At 40.4% G+C, this 16,963-nt stretch overlaps 1 protein-coding gene across 13 annotated transcripts in view; it reads right to left on the bottom strand.

Moving 5' to 3' along the window:
• Positions 1-318: 318 nt before the first annotated feature.
• The window catches only part of LOC103482353 (uncharacterized), a 100,630-nt gene continuing 83,985 nt past the window's right edge, over positions 319-16,963 (bottom strand). For 4 of the 13 annotated variants that reach the window (XM_017301851.2, XM_081601303.1, XM_017301852.2 and 1 more), the window contains 7 exons: positions 14,099-14,397; positions 12,365-12,421; positions 9,970-10,062; positions 8,407-8,488; positions 7,550-7,641; positions 6,298-6,487; positions 5,112-5,276 (listed from right to left, as the gene is read on the bottom strand). In XM_017301851.2, coding sequence (XP_017157340.1) covers positions 5,269-5,276; positions 6,298-6,487; positions 7,550-7,641; positions 8,407-8,488; positions 9,970-10,062; positions 12,365-12,421; positions 14,099-14,397 — 821 coding nt within the window. In that variant the 3' untranslated portion in view covers positions 5,112-5,268. The other 9 variants (XM_081601304.1, XM_017301846.2, XM_017301848.2 and 6 more) reach the window with 6 other exon arrangements.

The following is a 16,963-nucleotide window of genomic DNA, read 5'->3' as shown; positions in this document are numbered from 1 at the left end:
CAGATGCAGTCAGATGCAGCTGACTGTGCACTCAGATGCGCCCACGCTCACCTGCTATTGATGTTGCGCAAGCTCCGCACTGACGGCTACAGAAATCTGCAGGCAGGAGAAGATTATGACTCAGCAGGACTCTTTCCCAACTTTACATGTGCTCATATGAAGTTAGATGATCATTTGTGTCAGGGCTAAAATATAGTGAAAGGGGCTTTTTGTCACAAATTTTTCCAACTAAAAGTTTTTTTTTTGTAGTCATATGCAAAAACTGGCCTCTGTGCATGTTTGAGCCACAACTGCAAAGAATACAACTGAACACAAATATGAAATTTAGTCCAATTTATTTTATGTTTAATAATCACATCACTAATTAACAAGTAATCACAATAAACACTTCTTTTTTTCAAAACCAAAACTAAAACTCAAAATATTGAGAAAAACATAATCCCACGCAAAAAACAAAACAAACAAACAACGAGGAAGTTCTGTAAATGAGAGAAAGTCTACCTAACACAAGCCATTGTTGGTTTTCAGCATGCTCTGCAGGTATAGCAGTTATTCATAGTGTTAAATGTTTATTTGAAGCTCCACGACGCTCCTCGGAAAGGTTTCAGGTGCTACAGTGAGTTGTCTAACTAGGCTCTCTCTCAGACAGGCTGCTGTTCTGGAAGTGCCATTCTTAGCCAGTATCGTCTCCCTTCACTTGTCAGCCTCATGTACATCACTTTTTAGTTTCCGTTATATTTAACTTTATCCTTAAATCAGCAGGGGTCGCTGCATTCTTACTTTTCGAGCTATTCTCTCCATTATTTTCATCTCTTAAGACTGGGCTTCTTGTGGCAGCACACACAAGTACAAGAAAATATGTTAGAAATATCCTAATTAATTAAATTCTATAATACCACTTCAGTATTTATGTATAAAGCCGTTACAGCACTTCAAATGAAATCAAATACAGAGGTGTGTTGACAGGTATCTTCTCCAACGCTAACTGTAAAACTGCAGCAAAAAAAAAAAAAAACTCACACCCCGAGCCCCTTCAACCATGAGAGCGAAACTGCCACGAGGCTACATGAACACAACGATAAATACATGTACAAAAGTGTTGCGTCTTTAGCACAATTTATCTCGACAGACATTCTTTCACTTCAGTGGCCCCCTTTCGAAAAAATAAAAACAAAACAAAAAACAGGCCAAAGCTTACCATGTTGTCACAAGTATTCAGAATAACAGCCATAACAGTCATGATAAAAACGCTTCCTCCCATAAAAACCAGCAAAGCTACGTGGAAATAAAAGCACGGTTCCCGCCCACGGACCGATAACTGCAGCTGTACGTTGTTTGTTCGTAGTTTTCAGGGCGAGTAACAGTGCATCTATGAACAATCTCAGAAGTAGAGGAGAATGGAAGCTTATGGCTAGAAGCAAAGCTGGGTTTTAGTTACAGACAGGCACGTGGAAGAGCTCAGCTAGAAAATAGCCGTGAGATCAAAGCTACGCCTTTAGAAACAACTTTTTCCGTATGAAATTACAAGCTATTGCCTATATGTATCAGAATGTGTACAATTTATTACTAGACTTACAGGAATTATAATGGGAACGATCTGAAGAAATCAGGTAAAACTGACAAACAGGTTACTGTTACCAAGCGAAAGCTCATTCATGTTTGAGTTACTATTCATAAAAAGTGGAATTACCACTACATCACAGTTAATCCTCTTTGATATATGATTTAAAGCATTAAGGTGCAGTTTAGTTTCATCAAAGCAACAGCAACATATCAACTTGATAAAAAAAAATTTCTTTACATAAAGATTCTGAAGTGTGACTTTGAATTCTTGGCATTACCTCTTGTGATGGATCATTAAAGCTTTGTGACAAGTTATCTTGAGATAAGAGATGAGGGCAGGTTTGTCAAATATTTTGAATAACATATTCGCTTTTAAAAGATTTCGCAGGTGTAACTAAATTTGTCTTTAATACATTTGAGTTTATTAAATTGCAGTGACAATTGAATTTCTCTGAATAATAGATATTCAGAGCCCACATCTATGTGAAAAATAAAAATAAAACTAGAATTTAAGTACCAGTGAGTAGTTTTACACTACTTAGTAAAATGACCTGGATCTGTTATTTTTAAGTGAGATTATACACAGTCAATAACATGTAAAATGTTGTTCAAGTGAGGATTTGCTTTTGCAAGAGGTTCAAGCATTCTCTGGCTTTCTCAGAGTTTTCATAGACTACAGTGGGATTTCTGAGACTGAAACAGACTTATGATGGTACATTTGCTCTGATCAAAAAATAGCTGACTAGTTTTGGGCTTATGAAAAGGATCAAGACAACAGGAGGGTTAAGGGCCCTTAATGGTCGCACCGCTGAGTAGCGTTGTTTTCCGCATAAACACAACCACGGAGTTAAGACCAATCACATGATAGTTTTCCACGGAGAGAGGAGTGAAAAGTTTGCCAAGGGGGTTGTGACAAGAAGAGGCTGATGACATAAAGCTGAGAACAAAATGACTAGATTTCTGTCGTGCGGCAGCGGCAACACTGAGAATCAATTTTGACAGTTCGGTGTGACCATGCAGAACCCTTTACCAACTCCAGGTATGATACTGATATTCAACAAAATGTCACTTTAGTCTATTACATAGACAATTTACTTTCTAAATTTAATCCAAAAACAATCAGTAACATAGTTTTATTATAATAATTAAGCACTTTTACTTGAACAGAAAAAATATTTAGTAACTGGTTCAACATTTTAAAATGTTGCATTTTGGTGCTATTTCATGAACTCAGTGCTCAGTACTCGTTCATGAATAAGTAACCACATTTAGAACCAAATTATGTTAACTGACATTTTTTAGAGTGTACTAGCAAAAAAATGTCAACTCATGCTCAAATTAGATTAGCTAAGTGTCGCTAGCTGGCAGGTGGAGCTGTTAGCTAGCAGGTGACCATGGTGAAGCCTGTAAAAGATGGAAATATTTTTGAAAAGCTGGTTATAAGTAAAATAGTAAGCTTAAAATTGTTTGCTTAAAATGTTGAAAAAATTGCTAATGTAGCATTGTTTGCTAACAAGCTCCATGTAATGACTACATATTGTGATATGTATGTATTAGCTAAACAGAATAATATATATTTCCTATAATATCCTGGATATATCAAAGTAACATTAAAATTATTGATAAACATATTTTACAAATCAAATGACCACTGATAACCTATCAAAATATCATTCGGCTAAAAGATTTTCAACAATAGTTAAGTTGCGTAATCAGTATGTACAATGTTGGAGCAGCATGATTAAATCTCAACACCAAACCATCACAAGAACTTCCTGTCAATTTCTTATTTTAAAATTATGCAAGCAATACCAGAACACAACACCTGGAGTAAAACCCATGAGCTTTGAGTTTGGGGTTGATTTTCTATTTTCTAGCCATGCATCATAAAGGCATCAGGAGGCAACAGGTTGCTACAAGAGAAGAGAATAAAGTAAGACCATGTCCCAATGGCAGTATGCCAACAAGAAGAGCACTGAACACACTATAGTACTGTAGATGATTTCTAAATTGAACTGAATCTTGAGCAAACTCCTAAAACCACACTAACCTGACCCGCACAGAAACACCTAAAAATAGAACAGTCAACAAGGGCAACACCAGAACCAGACTGCTCAGAACAGAACAACTCTTCATCTGCCACCATATTCTCTCTCTCTCTCTCTAAGCTGTTTTAGGCGTGAGACTGCATCACTCTTATCTACTGGGGTTCTTCTTTTTTTTTTGTTAAGGTAAGACAAACAGGAGGCACATATGAGACACTTGGTTCCTTTTGTTTCAGAAGCAATCAGAACTGCGTCTCCCTCATCTCCCTCTGGACTCAGTGAAAGCTTCTCGGCTTCAGCAAACGTCCTATCTTATATTATTTAAAACCTCTTCAGTCACAGCACTGACCACGTATCTGATATTTAACCATGACTCTGAAATTCCTTTTGTATTTCATCTATCGACCTTTTCCTCAACGTTCTGCAACATTCTTCATCTCCTTCACACTGTGTGTCTTAGTTTGCAAGAACATGTGCGTGTTTCAAAGATTTTCTGAGCACTACTTGATGAAAAGGAAATAAAACACCTGTGGTATTGCTTTTCTATGAATAGCATTGATATAATAAATACAACCTAGTTCTATTGTCAAGGAACTTGATGGAAAGAAGGAAATAAAGAGGATCCAAACAGAACAAAGTTGCTCATTTCTATATATAATCTTTTCAATCAAACACCTCATCACAAACACAGAGAATAAAGAGTTAAATTAGAGTTAAAACAGCCTTCTTTTTTTAAAGTCAGCTTGCATATGGTTGCATGATGATCAAGAAAGAGGAAGCCATGATGAAATGGATACTGAATTACTACAACGTTACAGAAGCAGAGAGTATGTGGCTACAGGGGGGAAAAAACGACTCCTTAAATCACAAGGAAAAAGAGATGGGAATCCAATAGGAGAGCCGAATTGTTCTGGTCACTACTGAAGAGACTGCTGCTGCCACCTGGTGGGTGTGCAGTGGGGAATGATGGTGGTTTTTCTAGCAGGTCCCACCACCGGGTTTCCACGTGAAAGCCGGCGATTCCAAGATGCCAGACTCAGAGAGCTCATTGCCGTCCTGGAATTTTCCTTCACATAAAGTACCAGTCAGGACCAGTCAGAGTCTAAAGTTACTTCAGGTGGTGAAAGTGGTGGTGATGATGAAGGCAATGACGCATGACTATGTGAAAGAAGCACTACTGCACGATGATTCTAATTTTCCAATAATGGATGTGAGATTAAATGGGGTTGAAAAAGTTGGGATCCCTTCACGGAGACGCCGCTGCCGTCTCCCCGGACCTCCACCTGTAGGTGCAGGAAGTAGGGGGTAAAGGGGGAGTTGAGACTCAATGGAGGTGCCTGGGTGGTGGCTTTGGTTGGCCATGCGGGGAGAACGAGGAACCATGTGGGCGGGAACTGTTGCTGTTGTCCTGGGGGGGCTGGCCAGATGGTGATGTCAGCGCTGTGGTCCGTGCGAGAGCGAGCATTCTCGCGGAAGTTGAGCTTGATAGACTCAATCTGCAGCGGAGGGGTTAGGGGGAAGGGAACGGGGGGATGGGGGGAGTAAAAGTGAGGCAAGGAGAAGGAAAAAAAAACATATTTACAGTGAGGAAAAGAGGGGAGGGAGAGGCGGTGACGTTATAGGGGGTAGTTGAAATGAGGAGGGCAGAGGGATAGCAGAATTAGATGCCTGTAAGATAAAAAGTCAAAATATAATCAGATGGACTGCAGACATGAGAAATACAGATGCATTCAGACACAGCACACGCAGAGATGATACTGTATGAAAGAGGCTCCCATGTACTCTGGCAAACTTCACCCCCACGTAATCGAGGCAAACTCAATGTCCGTGCAAAGGTCAGTTTTTCCATACTTGGTGCCTCAAAGTAAACTGCTCAGAGGTAACAGGGTTCACATTCAACATTTTTCTATGCTGCACTGAGAGGTTGATGTTGAGTCAGCGCCATCTTGTGGAAGTACTTGTTATCCACTTATCTGGAACCTGATTGAGGGAGATCTTCATACGTCCAGACTTCCGTCTCCCCGGCAGATCCGGAAGATGCCTGAGCTATGTCAGCTAACTTCTTTCAAATTAGATATATAAAAGGAATTTGTCATGAGAAATGTGGGAAATTGGAATGCTTGACCATGAATTCTCAACCGTAAACGGACAAAGTGTGCGGCTCACAGAATATGCACAGTATGCCTGAGTATGTGGGAGCTTCAACACCGTGGCGGAGTCAACATAAGGTTTTCAAACCTATGAACAATACCAACTGCAAAGCACAGTTTGAGTGTCATCATGGTGTGGGTCTGTTTTGGTGCTTCACAATTGGTGGAATCATGACAATGGAGGACCAGTCATCAGTTTACAAAATGGCAAGAGTGGGGAAAATAGTTACCCAGTACACATTAAACTACTTTTGGAAGGACTAGCAGGCTAACATTAACCTCCTGGAATGTCCTCAGTCTCAGTCCTGCTGAAATGCTGAGGACTGTCCTTAAAGTAAAATGAGTTCAACTGAGAGCTGCACCAATAAGAGCAGTTCTCATCTGACCCTCAGCTCTGGGAACCCCTGGTCTTGGGGATGGTTCCTGGCAAAAGAACATTTGTGAGCATCATTGACTTCTTCTGTCAGTCTCCCCCATCTGAGTTTCCAATGGGGTCATCAAACCTAAAGTGGAAACTTGGAGCGCATATAGAAACTTACTTGTCTCTGGCATTAGAGAGTCCAGAGCCTGGGGCTCTTGGACACCCTCACCATCACTGGGAGCCCCGTCCTTCAGTCCATTCTCCTGGGCATTGGGGGTCCCTGTAGGCCCCATCTCGGGGCCCGGGGCCGGAGCCAGGCTGCTAGTCATGGGAGTTGCCTTTCCCTCTGTCTCCTCCGGTCCCTCAGCCTAGAAACACACAGATAAACATGTCAGTTGGTGGGGATGGAACAACCTGGCAAGAAAATTCCAGTCAGACAAGTTTGCCTGTGAAGGTAAATACTTAAGGCTGGTGGTAAGAGACGGAATCACACAAAGCCAAAAGAGCTAAGGTTTTAGCATCAAATGACCAAACAGGCATAAAGAAAAGGAAACTATGGAAAAGCTGGGGCGGAAATACTGAGTATGAATCTTGAACCCACACAGCTTTGAACATTTGGAATTTTTTAACTCTTCCCTCATTGACTTCAAACTGAAGCAACCATTAGAACCAAGTCTACCAAGCATAAAGTTACATCTATGAGACCACATGGATGCTCTGCCAGCAGTTTCAGCGGTGATCCAAATTCCATTAAAATGTTAATTAAATTCAGTTTATTTTTATAGCGCTATTTTGTCTCAGTGCTGAGGTGAGACCTGGCAGATTTACTTTCACAAGTGTGCAAGACTTTATTAGAAATTGCTTTGGATTTATGTCAAATGTAGATGGAAAAGAAAGGGAGACAGGTGTGAGAAAATGTTTAAAGGGAAATGAGATAAGAGTGCAGGAGAAAAAGAAAGATAGAAATAATACAAGACAACACCCTAGAAGTCTGCTCCTACATGTACAAAAATAGAGAAAAAAATAAAACAAACAAACAAAAAAAACCCCAGAAAAGTTGATGTGCAAGATACAAATATTTTGGAAACATTTAGAGGATGCTTTGAGTGGGTAACCGTTGGTTACAGCTGAAACCAGAATAAAATAAATACCTTAAAATGCAGTTTAAATTTTTGTTTTTAAGAGATTTAGACTGCACTTCATACAAAATTTTATTAAAATTGGTTGATTTAACTGTATGACTCGTTTTTGATCTCATGAAACTGGGTAAAGGCGTAAATTCAACAGGAATAACCATGTGCCCCATGGGTTAGTATTTACCTGCAGACTTACAGGGAATGAAGACACTTAGCTCTTAGTTTTGTTCAGATATCAGCAGTGTAAAAACAGCAGTTTCTGCCCCTCAGACTGACTCTCCACGCTAGCCTCACCTTGACGTCCCCTCCTCCAGGTGACCCCACTTTGGGCTGAGCCTTTTCCCTAATGTTCACTTTGTGGGACTCGAGCTTCATGACGCCTCCGCCTGCAGTGCACAACAACAATCAGTCTGATAATCAAACGTCAGGAGAACATGCAAAGCAAACAACTTCACCAGGGTCTCATGAATTTATACATTGTCATTAAATAATTACATGCATTTTCTGGTCAACAAATACAAGAGAAGATTATTAATACGTAACAAAAATGAGAGAATAAGTTTAACTAGGCCATTTCACCAACTGTCTTGGCGTTGTCCTGTTGATGACCTAATTTCAACAAAGCTTCAGTTTTCAAACAAATAGTCTCATATTTAACTCAAGACTGGCTTGGCATACAGAGGAGTTAATGGCTGTCAAAATTACTGCAAAAGATATTGGTCCTGTGTCTGTAAAACGAGCCCAAATTATTAGCTTTCCACCGCTACGTCTGGCCATGGAAGGAGCTGTAGGTGTTCATATGCCGTGTTTTATTCACTTCAAACATGGTACTGACCTTTCTTGCCAAATAACTCTACATGCAGGATTCTGCAGACTTTAAATGTATTAAAAGTCTTAAAACCTTATATCAATTTTATCTCATAAAAATAATTAAAAAGCCCCAAATTCCCATACAATGTCTTAAATTTCCTTCAGTTATGTTTTAAAATGACACATTTATTCTTTATCCATTGTTTCTACCATTCACTGGCCAATTAAAGCTTCTTTAGGAAAATAAGTAAAGGTTTGGTATTTTAAATGACTTCACAGACTTCAGACGTATACGCTCAAAAGAGGACATTCTGTTTATAAAGTTAACCATCTTGGCTCACCAGGCTTGTGCTTGATGTTGTCCTTGGATCCGCATTTTGAAGTCACCTTACTTACATCCACCTTCTTGTTGAGTATCTGCACCTGTTGAAGTTGATAAAAAGATTTATTTTTTAGTTCAGTTTTTATTCTGAAAGCACAGACTGAAGTTAGGGTCCTTTGCCAGGTTTACTTCATCTCAGGAAGGAAAACTAGAAAAGAGTCAGTTTTTCAAGCTTGAGAAAACATAAAAATGAGAGCTTGATTTAAAAAGCTACAATAAGTTCTATTCTATCCATTCATCTTTCCAGTGTTTCAGGAACTCCCAATCATTCATGGAGCTTCTTTAGAAATGTGGACTGTGGTTGCTGACGTTAGCGCTGGGGACATCTGTCTGCTGCTACATGTTTAGAAATGCCATATCTTAAGCTTGAATAGCTTCACTTCACTGGGTGCCTTTAAATCTCAACTTAAAACCCACCTGTTTAGAGTTGCTTATGGCTAAATTAGGGTTAGAGTGCGGGTTTTGATGTCTTCCATGTTTGTATGTCTTTAATGTTTTAAATTTTTTTTTTTTTTTTTTTTTTTCTTCTTTCTTTTATGTATGGGGAAGAAAGTGAAAAATGAGGGTGGAAAACGATGAAAATTAAAGTGGAATGGAAATGGAATGGAACCAGTTAAAGTCCGCGGGAGGGCAGACTCCTCTAACTATAAGTTAGTTAAATTCTGTGTGGGACGGCGGCGTCCTCTGGTAAGGGAGTTTGTTTTTTTTTTTATTTTTATTTATTTTTTAATTTTCTCTCTTTCTCACTGTTTGTTTCTGTTTTTGTTTTAATTGTGTAAAGCACTTTGAAATGCCTTGCTGCTGAAATGTGCTATACAAATAAAATTTGATTTGATTTGATTTGACTGATGAGCTCACTCCTTTTATCACAACCTGAACACAACAGGGCCCAATCAGATTGTTCTTTTGAAGCAGAAATTAACCCCCAGTGGGTCATGAAAAGCAACTGCATCGTCTATCACTGTCCTCTGCAAACGTTGCTTGTGCATCAGATTTCTGAGTATACCAAAAACGCATGGATACAACGGTTCTGGCCAGAACTTTTATTAAAACAAACAAACAAAAAAAACAATAAATTTTTTTTTACATGTTAAAATTTATGTAATTAATCAAAATGAATGCATTAAAGCCCCGGTCTTAGAAGTTACTGTATTTGAAAGCAGGGCCAGAAAAACATCCCATGATAGGCCCATACATCCAGTGCTGCCTAAAACACCTGGGTGAATGTGACACAATAACACATACAAGAAAAAAAACAGTCACAGCCAATCAGAGTTAGTGGCAGAACAGGGTGAAAGAGGGGAAGTTTAAGGAAGCATGGGGAAGGTGAAGCAGGTTCATTCGGGGTGGGGGTCGCTGGTGCCATAGGGTGTGTAGTTCTGCTTTGAGCCTCAGTGACGTCACCCACTGGTTTTCTGAATGGACTTGAAACTTGGAGTCCTGCTTTGGCTTTTTTGAAAGCAGAAGGGACCTCATCTGGTGATAAAATTCTTAAGAACCTGGATCCCTTAATAGTACTTACATTCCCTCCACCAGGAACATGCTTCATATTGTCCTTGGAGCCCAAGCGTGAGGTGACGTGGCTGAAGTCCAGCTTTTTGGAGACTATTTGAACCTATATGAGTACAGCACAGTGGCAAGAATGGAGAGGGCAGAGAAGGGCCAATGAAGGGAAGGGGAGCACAGGGGGAGGAAGTTAGACAGGAGAGGTGAAGCAGAGGGTGAGGAAGACAGGATAGGAGAGGCAACCACCACAGCTGAGGTTAGAAAGGACAAGACAGCAGGAGAGAGCAAGGTTCAACAGAGCAAATCCTACCGTGGCTGCCAATTCACATTCAAAAATTTAATTCTAGGATACCTTATTCATCATAAAGAGCAACTAAATGTTGGTGTAAGTCATATAGTCAGAGTTGTTATAAATAGTGATGCCGTGGACAGAAGTTAAATCTGAAAAAGCCTCTGACTGAAGACTGTACTGTATAACAGTCTCATGACATGCTAACAGCTCAATATCTGGGCAGCAGGGATGACATTTTACACTAACGTGTCCTGGATGACACCATCCGTTGTTGGCGAGCACTGCTAACACACCTCATTTGATTTTGCCACCAGTCTTTAAATCTTTTTCTGACCATTTAGATAGAAAGCCGGGCAGGAAGACGTTGGAGATGGGGATATGACCATTGCTCATTATGATGGGTGGATGGATGGAAGAGATGATTTGAACTTCCTCCTCCTCTCGGTAAGGAATTGTTAACACAAGAAGGCAAAGAACTGCTTCAGGAGAGACTGAGTTGCAATGAAGAAGATGTGTAAGAGAGTCCAGCGAGCACCAAGAGTCTCGTTATGAGTCGCTGGATCAGGTTACCAACATGGAAGAGTTTGGTGTGAATGCACAGTGAGGTAAAGACTTTAGGACAACACGACGTGACAACAAGGACAACAAAGAGGATTCCTCCATCCAGAAAAAAACATCTACTATGGGTTAGCCATTATGGGTGTGGTGCCAATAGCACAAAGCATTCTGATCCTATCCATGTGTAAAGTTGCGTATCATCCAAAGTGAACTGGGCTTCCTCAACGTTCTAGTCAAAAACACTGGTGTAAATAAAGTGGGATGGTTCCACAACAATTTGGTGATGACCTGCACATTTTTCAGTATTGTGTGAAATATATTCTAAGGCAAAAGTGACAAGCACTGAAATTTGGGACTTGTGATGTAAACCACACACTGAGATTATGTGGTCCGTTCTTAAAAAGCAGGTGAAGCAGCAGAGGCCAGCGAACGATGATTCATTCTAACCAAGTGATGACAAGAAGTTGACACTGAGGTTGATACCTCGTTGATACCCGCCATGTCAAAGCAACTCCATATTTTAGTTTTAAAAAAGAGGGGATTTTTTTATTTAAAAAAAGTTTTAAAACATACAATTTTGGAATTACTTACCGTTTAGACACACAAAAAAAGATCTCAAAATACCACAATATCTTTGTCCCTTCCAAAGATCTGGCAATTATTGCACTGGACAGCTTCAATATGACACAGAAAACTTGTTTAAAGCACTGAAATAATACTGGGTTCTATTTTGACCCCCTAAAGCAGGGGTCACCAACTCCAGTCCTCGAGGGCTACCATCCTGCAACTTTTAGATGTGGCTTTGCTCAAACACACCTGGATCAAATAAACTGCTAGTTTCCAGCCTATTGCAGAGAGGAATGAATGCTGGTGAGGGAATTCAGACATTTTGGAGCAGAGGTGAATCTAAAAGTTGCAGGATGGTAGCCCTCGAGGACTGGAGTTGGTGACCCCTGCCCTAAAGAATGATAATTACTGTGAATTAGAGACACAGTACAGCTGAATACATAAAATGAAAAAAAAAAAAAAAACTGTTAATGACTGAGGCTTAATTCATTCCTCAGTCCACTCTACTGTTGGCTCAGCTGAACCTTCATGATGAGAATCTGTGCCTCTCCATGAATGTCAAATAAAGCCTCAATGGGAGTCTCAGATTTTTGACAATGCCATAAGTGCCAATGCAACTCTCATTCAGCAGGTGGCACCAAACACAAAGCAGAGAGTGAGATTATGTGCAGAGGGAGAAAAACAACAACTGATTGTTTTTAAGCAATACAGCTGTGAGATCTGCTGTATATTACATTTTTCCCCCCATGAATCACAAGGACACACATCAGTCCTGGTATCATGACAAGAAATCTTCCAGTTAACATCCAGTTAATGGCCCTCCTGACCATTCTAGAACCATGACAATAAGATTTCAGACTGACTGATTTGTCAAGCTTCTGACGAGTAGATGTGCTATCAAAAAACAGCTGATGAATGAATGAATGAATGAATGAATGAATGAATGAACAGAGTATAAGGAAGTGCGTGTTGGGGAGAATGGAGGGGGACTCACTTTGCCCTGGCTGCTTTCTTTGGCGGTGACGCCCCTTTTCAGAGAAGCAGAGGCCACCTGGGAAGAGAAGCCGGCCCCCGATCAATGAGAGCCACTGGCAGCGACAAACTGAGAGGCGGCCGACGTGCACAAAGACATTTGTGCATGTCAGTGGATAGTGGGTTAAAAGAGTGAAAGAGATTAAGAAACTTTCCAAAAAGTCCAAAGGTGGAGGGAATATTAGTAAAATTAGGTCCAGATAGGGGGAAACAAGAGAAGAATGCATTGATCTCGGAAGTTAGATCAAAGAGAATTTTATTCCTGAAGCAGTCAAAATGTTTTAAGGGTAACCTATGATCAGGTCTTTGTGTATGCAAATGACACCTATAGGGTTGAATGTGTGTGGCATGATGGGTCAAAGGGTTACTATGGAGTGTTTATTGCAGTTAGTTAACATGCAGAGGAAAAGGTGAGAGGTGAGAAGATGATGACGATAGCGACCATTTCTACTTGTGTTGGGTGCTGGTCATTTTGGCCCAGTTTTGGTTGTTTCACACTCAATGTTTCCTTCATCAGTTTGTTGCAGCTGGGGGCATATTTTATATTTTATATGGTTTAAATTAGTTGTAGATATTCTGTCTCTGGTCTACTGTACTGAAACACGGTTTTATATTTATTAATTTACATCAAGAGACAACTGAGATGTGATGGTTTAATCAGAGGTCAGAGCGTAAGTTTTAACTTCACACACACAAAAAAATCATCAAATTCTTCCTGCAGTTTAAAATCTCATGAAAATCTTTTTTAAAACCAGAGAGGGAGAGCTTTGCAGCACCATCGCTCCCCCACCTGCTTCCTGTTCCCTGCTGGTCAGCTGGCTGAAACAAGGGTAAAATGAATGTTTTTCTCAAGCCTACAGAGAAGACTGGCTTAGCCATTTACATGTTTACAAGACACAAAAAAGCCTAAGAAACTAAAAGATTGTCGAATTGAACTCTTTATGTAAAGATTTTCTCGAACAACCGTTGGCTATCTGTTTAAACTAAAAGCAAGTAGACCATCCATCAGATGTGGGGGCATGGCCATCCCCATGGACACACCTCTTACGTATGAGGGCTATTTAGAGAGATAAATTAGCATGACATTTATATTTCTGGACTTTGGGAGGAAGCCGGAGTACCAAGAGAGGATTGTGGTAAAACATGCAAACTAGCAACAGAGCTAACATTCAGTCTCATTAGGTCCTGTACATTTCGTTTGAAATTTTTCTGTTAATATAGACACCAACTGTCGTATTTTTAATTAAGATAATCAAACAGTGAGAAACCCATGATGGCTTCTCATAGCACATGCAAAATGCTATGAGGTTTTAGCATTTTTATGACTATTCACCAGTCATAGTCAAATTCTTTGTTGCGTTAAACTACAAACAAAAATTACCAGAAACAAAATGGTTTTAGTGTGTAAGTAAGAAATGGTTTGTTTATGGGTACGAGTCCACAAAGGGCTGAATTGACCAGGAGCCAACATGTTCAGAACTGGCTGCACATGAAGACACTTTTGCTCAAAGAGAGGAGCGTTAGAAGAAACAGAAGTAAAGAGACAACTCCGGTAGACACTGCACCATTTTAATCAGAGACCCTGCAGTTTGAGAACACTTCCAGTTAGTCTGGGGGGATTCGGAATTGGAATCAGAAATTGCATGCTGAGAGCAAGGCAGTTGAACGAGAAGTCCATCAGACACAGAGGACCTACCTTCCCGCCGCCAGGCTGGTGCTTTATGTTATCAGTGGAGCCGATCTTTGAGCGGATGTTACGGATATCGGGGTCTGGCGCTGTGCCGGGCCGAGCCGTGGGCCTCGTGGTGGTGCTAGCTGTCGTGGATGCAGTGGGTCGCTGGGTGCGGGGCACCAGGGGCTTCTTCTCTGCTGCTGTGGCCGTGGCGGAGGACAGCGTAGCCGGTTTGGTCGCTGTTGTTCGAGTGCGAGACGCAGCGGTGGTGGAAATCGTGCTCCTTGAGGTGGTGGAAGTGGTCTTGGGCTTGGTAGAGTCAGCTGGAGGGAAAGTTTACACAGTGCATTCAAAAATTTAGGAATTTGCAATCTCATTGTTTCTCTATGTTGCAACCTGCACCCCCCCCCCCCCCGCTGCCTCATGGAGGGCAAATGACGGTAACTACCAGTGGTTTTAGCTGTCAAGCTGCCAACATAACGTGCTAAATCTTAAATGTACGTGTAATATACAAAAAAGGATGCAATGCTTGGCTACTAATTGTCAGTACTATGATAACTAGATAACAAGAAACTTTTAGTAAAAAGTTTTAGTTAAAAAAATAGTGAGGGAAATAGAAGTAAGTTAATTATGCTAGCTTGACTTTACAACCTTAACGTGTAGACGTGCTGCAGAATTTGGAGTGAATTGGTTCACAACTAAAAAAAAAAAAGGCGACCCACATACCTATTCTCTGTGATCAGTAGAGTAGGTGTTTAAATGAGCTAATCAATAATCGCTGTGATAACATAATCACTTATTGCAAAATAAACATCAGGCCTGAAAACAGAATACTGTAACAGACTGAATGTTATGTTTTTTTTGTGTGGGAAATGTTTTCATGTTTTTTGGTGTTGAATCCTGATACACAAGTGGAGCCATTGTCAATCAGTTCCTATGGCAACGGGTGTGTGCAGTCAGAGCAGTCCTACGTTAAAGTAAGTTTGAACTAAAAATTATTGTAAAAATGATTTGACACATTCTTTAAATATATCAACAAACAAAAACAAATGAGCATGATGCCACATAACGTTCTTTATGATGTGTATGTAGGAATGGAAACATTCTAAATCTACTTTGTGTGTCAATAATAGCTTCACAATATCTACTTTATGGGGAAGAAAATTACATTTAAGACAAAAATCAACACTACAAAAGGAAGGATTTCTTAAAGAACTTCAAAGTCTCTCTTAAGATTTCTCACTTAATCCAAAGGCGACCAGATAACTGCAAAAAAACAAGGCATGAATTATCCAAGTCACCACACATAGAAGAGGAGAAAAACAGGAAGAGCATTCTCTGCTCTCAACTCTGACAGATATGACAAAGGAGACACAGGCTGTGAAATGAAAAATTGAGAAAGCTGAGAAACAAGCAGAAAGGCAAACAGGACAGACAAAAAGAAGCAGAAGGATGTTGGAATCACCATTATTAGAGGCAAATATTCACGGTTTGACTTTAAAATCTTCTCAAGTGTGGGTAAAGCCGATTTAACATAATATTTCTGACTTCAGCATCCACAGGCAAGATGCACTCAGGCACTACATTTGTGTTAAAGAAAATCTGTCATCCATATTTATTTGGCCCCTCTTGTCAGCTATTCCTTCATACTGCTGAGCCATGCTGAATCACATGTTGTGCTATCAATCCTCCCTGAAAGCTCAGGGAATATCTCTGACTCTTTTTCAGGACATCTTTAATTGAGGAAATCCGCCCCCATTGCTTTGACGGAGCTTAAGAGTAATTTGACTTTCTATATACGAACCCTGGCAGATTAGACAACTTGAGGCTGCATCAGCAAGAGCTGCAAACTCCTGTCAACAGCAAGCAGCTGGTAATCCACAGGCTGCTGTGCTGGAGGTTTTAAAAGTCTATGGAGAACTACATTAGGAGCAAAGTCTTTCTCTACTAGACCCACAGTCACGGCTGGACTGTCTGTCTGACTGACTCGGTTACCACACTCTACTGGGCTCCATTGTCCGTCAACAAAAGTAATGAAGCTGTTAGGCAAAGAAAGTTGATCTGATTTGCAAGAAAATTCTAAGTCAGTCTTATAATAAGTTTTTAAAATGTATCATTTCTCAGTATTTTTGAACCCATGTTAGCAGGAGGTGTAAAGTACTCTGCATGGCTTTAACCAGTTCTTTCCCTCACCAGACTCCTCCTAGCTTCTTCCACTCCAGATGTGGTACAAGCCGGGTCGAGCCAGGTACTGCACACAATTTGATTGACAGCAGACCGTATTCATTAACTGAGCCATGGATTTATCTTAACAACAGCATTTTAACCACCTTTTTTGGTAGTAGTATGCAAGCTACAAATCAATAATTCCATAGTCAAACCTTGAGGTCCAAACCTTTTTATCGATTAGGACAGAAGAGCACACACAGTGTCAACTGGATGGGGAAAACCGCAACGAACAACATAAACTGGTAGATTTTGGAGAAACTGACCACCTGAGAGTCACTTTCTCCATAACTGATGTCATGGGAGCATCGACCACAGCTCCTGCACAAACACGGTCCGCCTAGATGTCCCAGTTCCTCCACATATTCAACTCAACATAGTGAGGAACACACTCCCAATGGACACACCAATCTTGGCTAGAACTGAATCAAACATTAGACGGCCCTAGAGACGGAGTTTAACTGAAACATGTAGTGACAGCTAAGGTTAGCATGCAAACACTGATTATAAATGGCCAAAGAAGACAGCCCTGAGGAACCCCACATTTGATTTTCAGTCACTCAGCTTTACAATTACTTTCTAAGGTATCCCTGAGATGTATAACATTAAAATATAACTGAAAAGATAGAAGAGGAGAATACAGGATTTAAGATGTTGGAAATA

Source organism: Poecilia reticulata, chromosome 20 (genome assembly GCF_904066995.2).
Source record: "Poecilia reticulata chromosome 20, P_reticulata-male-v2, whole genome shotgun sequence".
NCBI classification, from domain to species: Eukaryota; Metazoa; Chordata; class Actinopteri; order Cyprinodontiformes; family Poeciliidae; genus Poecilia; species Poecilia reticulata.
This window is presented reverse-complemented; position numbering and strand designations above follow the sequence as displayed.